This window comes from Falco rusticolus, chromosome 1, assembly GCF_015220075.1.
Source record: "Falco rusticolus isolate bFalRus1 chromosome 1, bFalRus1.pri, whole genome shotgun sequence".
Taxonomy (NCBI): Eukaryota; Metazoa; Chordata; class Aves; order Falconiformes; family Falconidae; genus Falco; species Falco rusticolus.
In genome coordinates, this window is record NC_051187.1 from 78,695,206 (window position 1) to 78,708,667 (window position 13,462).

The window sequence follows — 13,462 nt, forward strand, 5'->3', positions numbered from 1 at the left end:
AGAGTGTCATGTATTAACAAGATCCATCTTAAGCATTTCATTTCATGTGGATGCAAAGGTCAAACTCTGTGGCTACAGTTCATCAAAGACAGGCTTCAAACTGGAAACTTATTCCTGTTCCCTTCATTTAAGATATTCTTGAATTCTTGTTTCTTGGAGGCTTTTTTTTATCTGGATTGCATCTATGGATGTTGGGAAAATTCAGAAGCAGTCTCCTAGCCTGAAGCTCTACGTCTACGTGTGTAGGAAGGTATGTGTTGCGTTGTTTTACATTGCACTAGCACTTAGACTTAAAACAGGTGTGCCATCAGAAAGGTGACACCAATCACGAAAATATTAGACAGTTCAGTATGAAAAATGAGAGTTCTGCCCTGCATGGGTGAGTAAAATAAACTATAAAATACTATCTCCACCCTGAAAACATACAAGTACGTGCTTTTCACATAGCTCATCCATGCATGTATTTTCATATTGCTGGTACCCTGCTTTGTGACTTTGATTTCTGCTAACATGCCCGTTAGATAGGTTCATTTGCCAAGTCAGTCTTATTTATTCAGCGCTTGCTTCGGTAGGGCTCTCGCCTGATTGCCCCTGCCCCAGAATGAATAATGAATATGTTTAATGACTTCTGCAGATGTAAGACAATAACCTTTGCCCAAAATAAGAAGACCTGGCCTTAAACACACTAGTAGAATAAATCGTTGCCCAACAAACAGGAGCAATACCTCACCTCTTGGTACTGCGCTGTCAAAAAGGGGCCTGGGGCCAATCTGGGTAGAAATTAGGGGTGAACACCCCCCCACCCCCCAACTTTCCACGGTAGAAGTATGCCCCACACAAATCAGTTCCTCAACCGAGTGTCATCTCTTACAGCTGTCTGTATCTCTCCTTTCTCCCTCAGCAGAGGGTTTCTTCCAGGTCGTTTCATTGCTCCTGCCCTTTCTTGCCACTCATATAAGCTGCAATCCCAGTATAAAGGCCAAGGAGGAAACCTTTCTGCTGTTCTCGAGCTCTCAATGGCCCTGGAGTGGGCTCCATCCACTCCAAGCACGAGCCTTGACCTGAGGGCCATGACCACAAGCAGGAGGACTGCGTGGCTCTCCTTGGGCACAACAGCAAGCTCAAGTTACTTATTCTAAAAACAAGATTAAAGCACTAAAAATATGACATTTTCATTTGAATGCTGTCTTCATTTATAAGCGATGCTAACTTACCATTTCTTTCTGGAAAATAGATTTGATAAACATGAGTGATAAAACCTTCCACCGTACCGGAAAGGAAATTTGCATAAAATTCCATCCTCTGTAAACACTGAAATACAAGAATAAAAAACTCATCATGCAGCTGAAAAGCAACCCTCAGGTATATTTATTATATATTATTATATGAAATGATTAAGATATATGTCTTCAAGCTTTTCAGCTGTACTTTGGACTCTGTCTCTGCAACTTCCAGTGCATAAGAAAAGACTGAAAATCCTACGAAATCACTGAATCAATAAAGATTAATGGGCTCTGCAGTAGAATAAAGATTTCAGACCATTTCAGCTCAAAATATATTGCAATTTCTAGTACAGCAAATACCAATTATATTCATTAATTGTAATTATAATTTCTAATTATGTAGTATTGTAATAGCATATTAAATTGATTTCTGAAGTAGTATCTTTTCAGGCTGCATATCACATTGTAACATCTGTTTAAAATAATTAAGGAACCAGACAGTACAAACTGAAATAGAAACAGTCAGGAGAAAGAAGGTTTTAAAGGTTGGGGGAAGACGGATAATTTTGCTCATACCACCTTCCCTTCAGGATAAGCAGATTCTTACAAGTGGGGAGAAATTGGTGGGACCAGTGTCTAAAAAGGGCAAGTTTTGTGTTCACCACATCAGTGATGGCAGTCTAAAGAAGGATGGTGGGAGTCTAAGGAGGGATGGTGGGAGTCTAGCAGAAAAAAATCCTTCAAGATGAGTCTTGAGAGTGAGAGAGACTGAAGATAAAAAAGACAATGAAAAACTGTCAGAGCTTATTTAACCATTGAACTAAAAGCAATCAGTTTTGAGAGCCAGGAGTGTGAATGGGAATCCAACCACTGCCGTGGGAGAGAAACAGGGTGTACAACCAAGCTGGCAGCACAGCACATTTCCATTTCTCAGTGATGATGTACAACTGCTCCTTGCCCTGACCTTACCCCTTCCATGATGGCTGGGGCTCCTGCACACCCTTGTGATACCTGTTAACCCTCACAAGCCCAGGCTTGTTATCTTAAAGAGCTGCTGAGGCCAGTTATTAGCGTTATTGAAAAACTAACCCATGCCTGTGGTCCAAACCCATCCTAATCACTTGGAATTATAGTCAGTCTAACTGCCCCAACTGTGCCGTTATCTGTCAATGTGAAATAGCTGCTGCCAGTCCCTCTGCTATCCCCTTTTCAGCCTGGTTTTCATTGCCTGAACTAATTATGCAAATGTCCAGATATCTACCTTCTCTGTCTGATACCTCCCATTATAAGAAGTTAGGATAGTTGTGAAAACACATCCCCATTCAGAAGACATATTGCATCCCAAAGGCCATTAAAGACTGCTCTGAGCTATAAAGGCACCACTAATGATCTGATTCATGTAATCCTTAACAGCAAAAGCACAGGACAATGAAAGCTTTAAAAATGGAAGTCTGCAATGCCTGTGCACAGCCAGAGCGTCTGCCTGTTTAGGTGCCATCAAAAAAATGCAACCCAGCAAAATGCATGGGGTTCAAACCCTTCTCTCACAGACAGATCAAGGGCTGTGGTAGATATTGAACCTATATATACAAAGAATCTATGTGCTTTAAAGTCACAGGGCAGACACAGCTCTGATTAAAATAAAGGGAGTTGCACATCTACAGCCACACAGTGAATATAAGCCACGCCAGCTCCAACAAACTAAAATTCCATCAGCACCTTCCCATTGATCTGCACCTGAAGGAGAAATACTTGAGTTTCCTAAGTTAATCCCAAATTCCCTTCTACGCATAAATTAATATTGGCATAACCGTTCCATAATCCTTATTCATGTTGAAACAAAGACAGGCTTTCTACTGACTTGCACAGCACGGAAACAGACAGGCAGATCACTCTTACTGTCATGAAACCTATTGGATTTGACTTTGTACCTTGTGGGTGAGCGAACTCATGTTTTGAGCCTCTTCCTGCCACAGATTTGTAGTGCTACAAAGAGAAAAAAAGAATGTGGATTGGAGACACAAATTCACTCTGGGAACCATCCTATAGAGACAAACGTGTTTTCCAGGGTGGCCTGAAATTGTGTTTCTCCCAGTGCTTCTGCAAGGATCTCATTATTTGCATGTGATTTTTCGCTGTGGCATAGTCTGGTGAAAGAGTGTATTTAAACACTGGCTCATGAAACTTCTCTGTTAAACCAGGGAAACCCAGTGCAGCTCCAAAAAGGCCAAAGCTCTGCTCCATTGTATCTTTCTATTGCCAAGGGACGTACCTCCTGTTTCTCTCAGCAGAAGCATATATGCATTATGGGGCCAGTTCACAGCTACAGATAGTATCCCAGCATTTCACTTTTCCTGTCATTTGGCTGTATCCCCCCAGGGCAATAGTTAAAAAAGCAACCTCTGCTTTATTTGGGTTCCTCAATCAGCAAGCAAAGAGCACTAGGCTGAGCTGGTTTTAAGCCACAGGAAATAATAAAAAACGGTAATAAACATAAAGTGCTGCTGCCACCAAAGGTGCTGACAGCTGAACTATAGCAAAATAAAAATATCCCAAAAGCAGCCAAAGCAGCAGCACATCACGAATGTAGGAGTGAATAGGGGGCATAACAACTAAGGGATAAGACAAAGCTGTTGCCAAGGTATGTAGGGAGGGCTTGAACAGTTCTGAGGCAGAAACAGGTTTTGCACTCTACACTGACTGCCAGCACTGAGCAGAATGCAACAAGCTTCAGCCAGGGCCGATCTTCTCCTAGGCACTGTGGATATTACTCTCTGCACCCACCTGCAATATCTAAGGCAATACTTCTGCACTTCACTGGGATAGTTAGGATTATAGCACCATTTAAGTATATTTGAGCTAGTCTTGACCTAACTAGTGAAATAAGGCTAAACATAAAGCCACACGACTGAGGGTCCAGGCTGCTAGTTGCACTGCTAGTCCGTGGTGGATGCCAGGCCGTAGTGGGGTTTAAGCAGACTAGCAAAATCAAACCATGCTCAGCAGCGTTGTCTTGCACACATACCCAAAAAAAGACACAAAGCACACGATTAAAACTCTGAAGACCATGGCATGAAAACAGGGAGAGGTTTGAAAAGGAGATGGTCACCAATACTGGCATGTTCAGTTAGTTACCAGGTGGCAGTACAGTCTGGTGGGGGTAGCACCCTTCTTCCATGCTACACCAGGTACCTTCTTGTGTCAACACGTTTCTGAGAGGCATTTTCAAAGTATTTCAATTTTTGTGGTACTTCCCCCCCCCCCCCCCCCATTCTTCCTGCCTAGCAGTGTGAACAATTTCTTTAAATACAGCTAGATATGGGACCAGCTATCCTACAGGACCCCCGCTTAGTCAGCACTGCTGTGAGCTGTCATCTCACAAAACCCTTTTGTTTTTCCTTTGAAGCACTCTTCCTTTCGATCTGGTCTGCAGCTTCACTCATCCAACCCCAAGGCAACATTGTCCTGCCAGTCAGCACATAGGTGATCCACCACTCCGAAACAGAAGTTTCAGACTTACCATCCCTGCACAGTCACTGCTCAGAGTCAGAGCCAAGACAAGAGTGAAAGGAGCACAGACTTTCATCTCTGCTCTCCTCTCATGAAGGTTTTGCCTGGCAGAGGGAATCTTCCAGGGCTGGGCTGAGGCAGGAGGGTGAATCAGCAACGAGGGACTTCGATTTACTTGACTTTAGGGTATTTTAGTTTTCTAAGTAAGCAGAGCTGTTATCATTGTTAATCATTAATGTCTTTGTGGGTAGATGGGAATGCCACGTAACGAGATACTCTCCCTAAACCACAGGGAGTGAAGAGTTTACAAAGTGCCTGGCCCTCAGAGATGATCACTGGTGTACTCAGCAAGCATTTAAGAGCACTTCCAGAGGAGCTGATCCAACGTTGCTTGTAATCAGAGATGATTTACCATCCAGACATTTCCCGTCTCTTTCTCTTCAGGAGCTAATAAAAAGCATGATACAGCAATAACAAGGAGCTCCGAGCAAGACCACTCAGGGGATGACATTACACTGCAAAAGGTGGACCAGATCAATGTCGATATCAGACACAAGAATTACTCATTAACAGATGCTTACCTGCCCAGCTGTGACGTGTAACAGCAACCTTTCAGTAACAGACTGGGAAAATTAGAAAGAAAAAAAAATAGACGTTACTGTGACAAAACATTTTGTTTACCAAAAAGCTTCCTGCTGCAGCTGCCTGAGCAAAGCCGCCTCCATCTTGTAAGCGCGTGGCTGAGATAGCTGCACTGCAGAAGTGTTCCTAACAGGGATGCGGAGGGTATTGCTAAAACTGAGATTTCACCAGTGGAATCTGTTCCAGCCCCACCTCGCCCCACCTTACCCCACAACCAAAATCCACAGGTTTGGCTGGTACAGCTGTGCCTATGCTGGAGGCTGTGCCAGCCATGCCCTGTCAATCAGGGGCCGCACCTCTTCACACCCAAAATCTCCAGAGCCACAACAACAGAAGGAATATCATAGTCCTTGCTTAAGTCATGCTCTACCCTTTGAAGTTTCACCAGCACGGCTATGGAAAGGATGTGACTATTTTAATTTTTTTTTTTTTTTAACCCAGCAAGACCATAGTGGTAGGGCTCAGCGGTGCAGTGGAGCTAACCCAGCACCATTTTGCCATGAGGGTTTGTAAAGTTGGAAGGGATTTCCACCGCCTGTGCTATCACACTGCTGTGTCTGTTGTCACAGTAATAGCTCTTGTTAGTACAATTATGTGTGTATAGGTTTATGGACAAAACTTTCCTACTGTCAGCAAGGCTTGGAAAAGGAGGAACTAGGCAAATTTGAAATTTTCCTCCTAAAATCCAGCAAAGAGCAAACAAGTAGAAAAAAATTCTTTGCCTCTACACATTGTTGCCTGAAGGTTTGAAGTAAATAAAGCTTCAGAATAGGCTTGTGGGACAGATCTGTCCTTCCATTTCAAACATGGAAATAGGATGTACAGTCTGACCCACCTGGGGACACCCAGCAAAGCTGGAACATAGATTTCCACTTCCTACCCTCATTCTTGACTTTGGCCATGAGACTTCAAACCAGTAATGCCTATGCAATGGCTTGCAGACATTTGCTTACCATCCAGGCTACTGAAATTGTGCAAAGACAGCAAAAACAACAACAACAAAAGCCATTAGCTGCTATTCCATTCACAGTTCCTAAAAGCTCTGAGGAAAGAGAGGAGAAGGGGCGTGAAGACTGAACAGTGAGGGGAGGAGGAAGATAATTCTTTAAAGCTGCAGAAATACCCTGTTCCACCCATTTCCAGAATAAAACCCATACACTCCCAGGACCAGAAGCATTGTATTTCAGTGGTGACCAAGGCAGGCTGTAGAAAAGTGTTTTCTTACACCTATACGTAAGAAAGAAGAAAAGCAAGAACGCATTCTGTGCCCGTCTGTCTGCTCCTGGTTGCTGTAGCTTGTAGGCACGGAACTACAAGCAAGAGTTGCAGCATGTTTTTCTGGGGAGTCACAGCTCTAAGCTTTTAAGTCAAACTGATTCCTCAACGTAAGAAAATGGAAGAAGCACCAACAGCAGGAGCCACTTCAACTGACAGTACGGTGCTGGCATAAAGCAAAAGGCAAAGACATCAAAGCCAGGAGCTGCCACAGCGGCCAGAGAAGCACCACTATACAGTGGGAACTACCCCTGAATAAGGTATGAATAAGACAGTGATTTCAGGGTTCAGACAGATATGAATCATTAAAACCCACTAACTACCACATATATGCTGCCTGTATTGATTAAGCAGAGAGGTGTCTGAACAGGTCTTATGGCCATAGAGAAAAGGCAGAATTTGGGGTGTGCTTCTTTGTAAATTCTATTAAATGACCGGTGACTTTTTCAGCTATTTATATCCAGAAGAAAGTCTGCCTGCCTTCATCAGGCTTTCTGTAGAATCAGTAAAAAGTAAATGTGCCACATACTTTTTTGAGAAGCATTGTATCTCATTGGCATGAGACTACTCAGAAAACTGGGGGTTCAGGTTTGGTAGTGAATTTTTATAAACTTCACAGGGCTTTGGGCTCTTGGGAGTTCGTAACTGTGAAGAATAAGGTCTCGGCTGCAGATCTATGTGTTTCGTCATGTGAAGCTTTTGGCCATGAGCAGCACAAGAAGTGTGCATGGAGGGACAGCTGGGGAACAAACCTGGGGAAAGAGAGCTGAGATGCGTGAATCCCCTATGCTGGTCCTGTTCTATGCCATTCCAGACAGAGCCATCCAGCATGGTCCTGGGTGAGCTGGGAATGACTCCAAAGGCAGACAGGCACCCAGCAGAGGTGCCATTCCTTACCCTAACGTCTTCACACCTGACTCTGCAGCACAACCGTCATGAATCCAGATGCACACACCTTCCAATGTGAAGATAATGAAAATGGGGAAAAAATCAGTAGCATGGAGCTTAGGGAGTTTCAGCAAGCGTAACCACTTTAATTCACCCATATACACTGGTGCCACAACCTCTGCTGCTCGGGTGGTTTATGGGAATTGCACTTGACTCAGGAACGGGCTAACCAGAGGTGAGGGCAGAACTGGTGTGTGCAGCCAGCCACCTCCTCAGCACGCAGAGCATCGCATGCTCCGCGCCTGCAGCAGCCCTCCGCCTCTGCCAGAGACCAAAGAGCCACTCTCACGTTCAGAGATCTCCAGATTACACATTGATAAGACCTCCAGGGGTACCTGACATGACAGGAATGTCTTCTGCGGTAGGGAGGAGGTGCTGTTTGGTTTGTATCACTGCAGCTGAGAACCATCAGCCTGCGAGACCCAGGACACTGTGCCAGAATGACCTCCAATGAGAAAAAAAATTAAGATACAGAAACAATCCATATGGCATTCAAGATAACGTCCCTAGCATTGGATCTTAGACTTCATTTAGTACACTTTTCAAATAAGTCTCTGTAAAACACTAAATAAATATACATACATACATACACACACATATATATATTAAAAAATAGAGGAAATCTGGAAATAGGAAATAGAGGAAAGACTTGGCTTTGGGGTCACAATATTTGGCAGCTCTAAGACCTAGAGCCTGTATTGCAGCTTATCCCACCAGTGAAACTGCAGCTAGAGTCTCGTTGTTGTTTTCAAAGAAAATCCCATTTTCCTTTCAAAGAAAGGGACATTCTGATTCTTAACTTTTCTACGCATAATATTGAATATTTCCTGTGGAGCACACATAATCTGAATGCATTTGGAGCCAGATTCTGCTACTGCTGAAGTCAATGAAAGGTTTCAAAATAAGGCTAGGAAGTCTTTATCATGTTTGCAGGCTGTAATCCTTCTGTATCAAAGGCTAAAATCCCTCAGTTTCAGCAATCATTTTTCCCTTTATATTGACGTCATCATAGGAAAATTAGAAGACAAATAAACACACAATAAATGAGCAGACAGAGACAGAGATCTTGCTGCAGGGGGTATAGCACCTACTGATAATGCTGCCTCACATGTTTGCATTTTCCTCACTTCCCACATGGCAATGCCTTTTATTTCTTTAAATTTAACAATAATTAATAAAACCCCAGACTGAGCCCAGACTCCAAACTACTTAGTAATAATGAAGCAATATTAACAACCATCCTAAATCATTAAATATCAACAAAAAGTACATTGATTCAGCCACCAAATATGAAATAATAAAATTACTTTATCTTTTTTCATCAATTAGTTCACTAGACATAGGTGGAATAGCCAAATTTAAACACACACATGTGTTTGCGTTCATCCCTATGCACCAGCTACCAAGCAGACTGGGGGAGGGTTGTCCCATGACTACAAGTTCACTTGTTCTCAATTTTTACCTTATTTCCTGACCATTGTAAATGTTTCTGAGAAATCTACCACTCAGCTCTCCTTTTTTTTTTCCTCTGGGGGACCTGTAAAACATGCTGTAGACCTTGTTGTCACTGTCAGATGGGATTCCGTTCCTCTGTTGCTTGAGACCACTCCCATCGCCTGGTCCTGGGAGCTGTTACCAAACCTCAGCTGTCCCTGTTAATGAATATCCTGATCACCAGAACTGAGGCTAATACTCACGTGCTCTGAGTCTAGTGGCTGTTTAAAGATTTTAAAATAAGGCAAAGCAGCAACACAGGGAGTGCATGAGGAACCCTTCTCCCCTTGCCTCTAACACCTGCTGCTCCTGAGATGGGAGAGCACGGGCCACACCTGCCTCGGGAAACGGTGCGACCTCAATTGGAAACCAGCATCTTCACCGCTGGGCAAGGAGCGAGCCTCCACCTCTGCTCTGTTCTGGAGCGGTGCCTAGAGAAAAGCCATCGCGTTCCTCTTCCTACAGCCACGTGCAAAAGAAGAAAGCTCAAATCATTTCTCTGCTTTGCTTATTTCAGCAAGAAAAAAGAAAAGTTTTGGCTCAAATCAAACTGAAAAGTTGAGTTGTTCATATGGGCCTTAAAGTGTCGCGCCCAGCTTTCCACACTGCAACCACAAACCCCTCTGGGTGTCACCCCCTCCTCTCCTTGGGAACCTGGCAATCCCGGGGGGAAAAGCTGACATGGTTTTGGCTCTCAGAGAGGATGTGAGCCCTAGTCCATCCTTGCCTGCACCAGGCTTTGCTGTTAATATTCGCAGTCCCCAAGCTGTGTACAACCTCCGTAACAGAGCAAACAAATCCTTTTACAAACCACCCCCCCCATGCCTGCGAGGCCAGTGCAAGCGCAGCTGCAGGAGGCTGTTCGCTGGGCAGCTGGGATCCAGCCAACATGGATCTGGCGCTGCTGCATGTAGATCATCCTGGGATGGAAAGAGACGCCTTCACCCAAATGTTTACTCCTCCTCTCTCCTCTCACCTCCCACGCTCCTCCAGCACCTCCAGCAGCTCTCCTGGCTTCCCTCACCCGCCAGCTCACAGCTCTGGGGTTTTCTGTACCCATTTCCTTGCTCTTCTCTCCAGGGACTGAAACTGTTCTCAGATCTTTCATGTTATTTTTTTCATCTCACTCCCTCATCTCCCCCACCCCAACACACTGTCTGTGGCCGTTCCACCCTGACCCACAACCATGCCAGCAGCCTCTGGTGCCCCACCAGCACACAGCAGCAGAGTGGACATCTTCCTTCCGTGCACAAGGCAGTATTATTGCATTGTCAGCTCTTCCTCTCACCTCTGCCTCCTGCCGGGCTTGGGGCCCTCCTTTAGCAGCCCTGCAGACCTTCACCCTAGCATCACAGCTCCCCATGGAGGTGGACCTGTCCCTGGACTCCTTGATTTTCTCCCCATTGTTCCTCCAGCTGGCCTTGGCGTGTTTTCATTAAACATTGTTCTTCACCAAACCCCACATCCTGGTGCGTATCTGCTGCTTCTACCATCTTCTCACACTGCTGCCCCTCAGACACAGCCTCTTGGCTCTTGCTGTCCGCTAGCATCTTCTCCTCCCACACCACTGGGCCTGCACTCAGAGCTATACCTACCTTTGGCTAAAAGCATTAGAGCTTATGAGCCCCCGCTGGCCATGGGGTTGTTGTATTCATCTCCCTCCCCCAGCCCAGAGCTGCACAGCCTGTCCTCACTGCCATGTCCTGCAGCGGGTGCAGGACCCTTGACCGCACAGCACCAGGCAGGCACAGGCTTTCAAACAGGCTCTGCAGCAGCAGCCAGCGCCCGGGGCCTCCCCTCCTCTGGTTTCAGCATTTCTATGAAGACTGTCCCCATTTGTTTTGTACTTTCCCCACAGCTGTAGCCCCGCTTCATCCATTCCCACACCAGACTTTCTTGTTAGCATTTACTTTCCCACAGAGGCATATAACAAACCCATCAGGCTGCAACTCTGCAAGTAGGACCTCCTGTATTCTTCTTCCTATTGGCATGGGTGGTGTGCGGTATCAGATAAAACCCTGCCTGTAATTTTTCTTTTTTCAATTGACCGCCTTTGTGTGCACTGATTTTATAATGGCTTCATGCTTTCTCCTCTGTGAAATCACATTTTCAGCCAGATTCAGCCACTGCGGTTGGAGGTACATATTTAAAAAGCCTTTACCTGCAGCTGTGCTTACAAATGTTCCTTTCATGCGTCCAGAAAACCTTAGTTCTGATCTGAAAAATCAAATCGTATATAAGTAGCAATGAAAGAGCTGGGCTTGAGCTGCAGAAACAAAACCAGATTGTGATTTTACACCCCTAATCACACAAATCTGTGGCAATTCAAAGCTCTGCCACAAGTCACAATATGCAGAACCTTCATTTATACACCCCAGACATGGATCTAGTTGCAAAAACTAACCAAGATTTTAGAAGTCCATTTCAAGATGATCCTTAGCTCTGTTCATACACCCAGATGTCATGACATATCTAAAATACTACGCCTGCAACCAGTCTAGGATGTGTTTGCATGAAGAGACTGTTCCTCCTACTGTATGAATAAGAGGGGAAAGTAGGTAACTGTATTTTTCAAGGACTTTGATAGAAACCTTTGCTGATAACCCAGGCTGAAACAGTAGGCCCATATACAGAGGCGTATGATTTTTTTTTTAGCTGTGTACTCACTGAAAACTGACAAGAAGAGGTGTAGTGGCACCCACCTTCCACTGATGCCAACCCATTTAGGTACCTTCAGCATAGGCTGATTTGCAATTGTTAGGCATGTACATTTTTAGCTGTGCTCAAATTCCTGCCATTCCACCCACTTTCTTCATTAGCATATTAGACGCCCCCATGGCACACTTTAAAATGGTCTATAAGTCAGGCATGTGTGAAGGAAGGTGGCTCCACTTCTGCAGCTGAAGGCAGCTGAAGTCTTCCCTCTCAAAGTGGGAAAGAGCACCAGCATGGAAGAGAGCGCCCCATGGGAAGGATGCCAGCCCCACAGCCTGCCTCAGCTTTGAGGTTATGTCCTATGGTAGGGGGGGGAGCAGAGTTCACAACTAGTGCTCTAATTATTCTGATTGCAGCCCTCATAATATCCCATACGGCAACCTGTACATACATGTATACACATATATTTTCCATCTTTTTTTCATATATATGTGTGTGTGTGTGTGTGTATGGAAACTAGATGTCTTATTAAACATTTGCTTTCTGATTTGCAGGTAGCTCACATGCCAAGGGTTGAAGTGCTGGGTGATGCTCAGTGACCAGCCTTTTGGCTGAGGTGACCAGGGGAAGCCACACAATGAGGTGCCCTCTGCTAAACCTGCACCCCACGCAAGGGGACACTCCTGTCACTCGGTGTCACAGCAGCTGCCCAGGGCCAGCTGTGCCATTTGGACACTGGATTTTGCAATATCATCATAAGGATACTCACCTTAGATTTATCACTCTGTGTCATCAATCCGTTAATCTAGCACAGTGTTTGACCAGGCTTCCCCTGGGGTTTTTGCATCACAAACCCGGTGGCAAACCTCTAAGGGACACCTCCAGCTTCCCCACTTTGTCTTCCCGTCGCTGAGCACTTGTTCCTATGCAGAACAGGACCCCTGGGCCTCAGCCCCATGCCTCAGGGTCTGTTTGGGAGAGCTGGTGACCCACCAGGTAGGCAGAGCGATATTTGCCTCCTGGAGGGTGAGGCACGGGTGTTGCTTACCAGGGCTCCCCTCTCACTGCACACAGAAGTCCCACTACTGACAGCCTCCTCTTCTCTACTACCTCCCTCTGCTCTCGCCCATCCACGGTCTCACCCTGTGGGAGACTGCTGCACAGTTTTTTCAACAAATCAACAGGGATTCCGTCCCTGAAAAAACCTAAAGGCTCCTTTTCCCGCACTCACAAAAGTACGGCAGGCAGGGATGTCCCAGGAAGAACCTGGGGTCTCCCCCAGCAGCAGCCCTCTCCCCATCACACTTACTCCAGAAGTGATTTGTGCACCACTCACTGCCTCACTGCTGGCCTCAACAACAGGCTAAAGATTTCACAGCACAGCTGATATCCCTGCCGCATTTCCTTCTCTTTTTTCCCCCCTCATTTTCCTGCACCTCCAGTGCCACTCCTTGTAATTGCTACAGAAATGTAATTGCTGCTCTGTGTAATTGCTGCAGAAACAATCTGAGCTGTCACTGACTTACATTGTTCACACATCAGGAGGAACTGGCAGATCAGAGTCACCCCATAGCTTCAGGGACCTCCTGCATATGTATTTACATCTCAGGTAGATATCAAGGCTCCCAGTATAAGGAATGGAGACCTAGAAAATACAGGAGTGAAATTTAAGGTACGGGTCACCTGACTGGAAGTATGTTTCAACTTGAAGATTA

The 13,462-nt window shown here is 45.3% G+C and overlaps 1 protein-coding gene across 2 annotated transcripts in view; it reads right to left on the reverse strand.

Moving 5' to 3' along the window:
• HGFAC (HGF activator) overlaps positions 1–4,917 on the reverse strand; it is a 42,426-nt gene extending 37,509 nt beyond the window's left edge. The window contains exons 1-3 of one of the 2 annotated variants that reach the window (XM_037385853.1): positions 4,744–4,917; positions 3,155–3,209; positions 1,215–1,311 (exon numbers count right to left, since the gene is read on the reverse strand). In XM_037385853.1, coding sequence (XP_037241750.1) covers positions 1,215–1,311; positions 3,155–3,209; positions 4,744–4,809 — 218 coding nt within the window. In that variant the 5' untranslated portion in view covers positions 4,810–4,917. The remainder of the gene's footprint in view (positions 1–1,214; positions 1,312–3,154; positions 3,210–4,743) is intronic. The other variant, XM_037385846.1, reaches the window with a different exon arrangement.
• Positions 4,918–13,462: the final 8,545 nt, after the last annotated feature.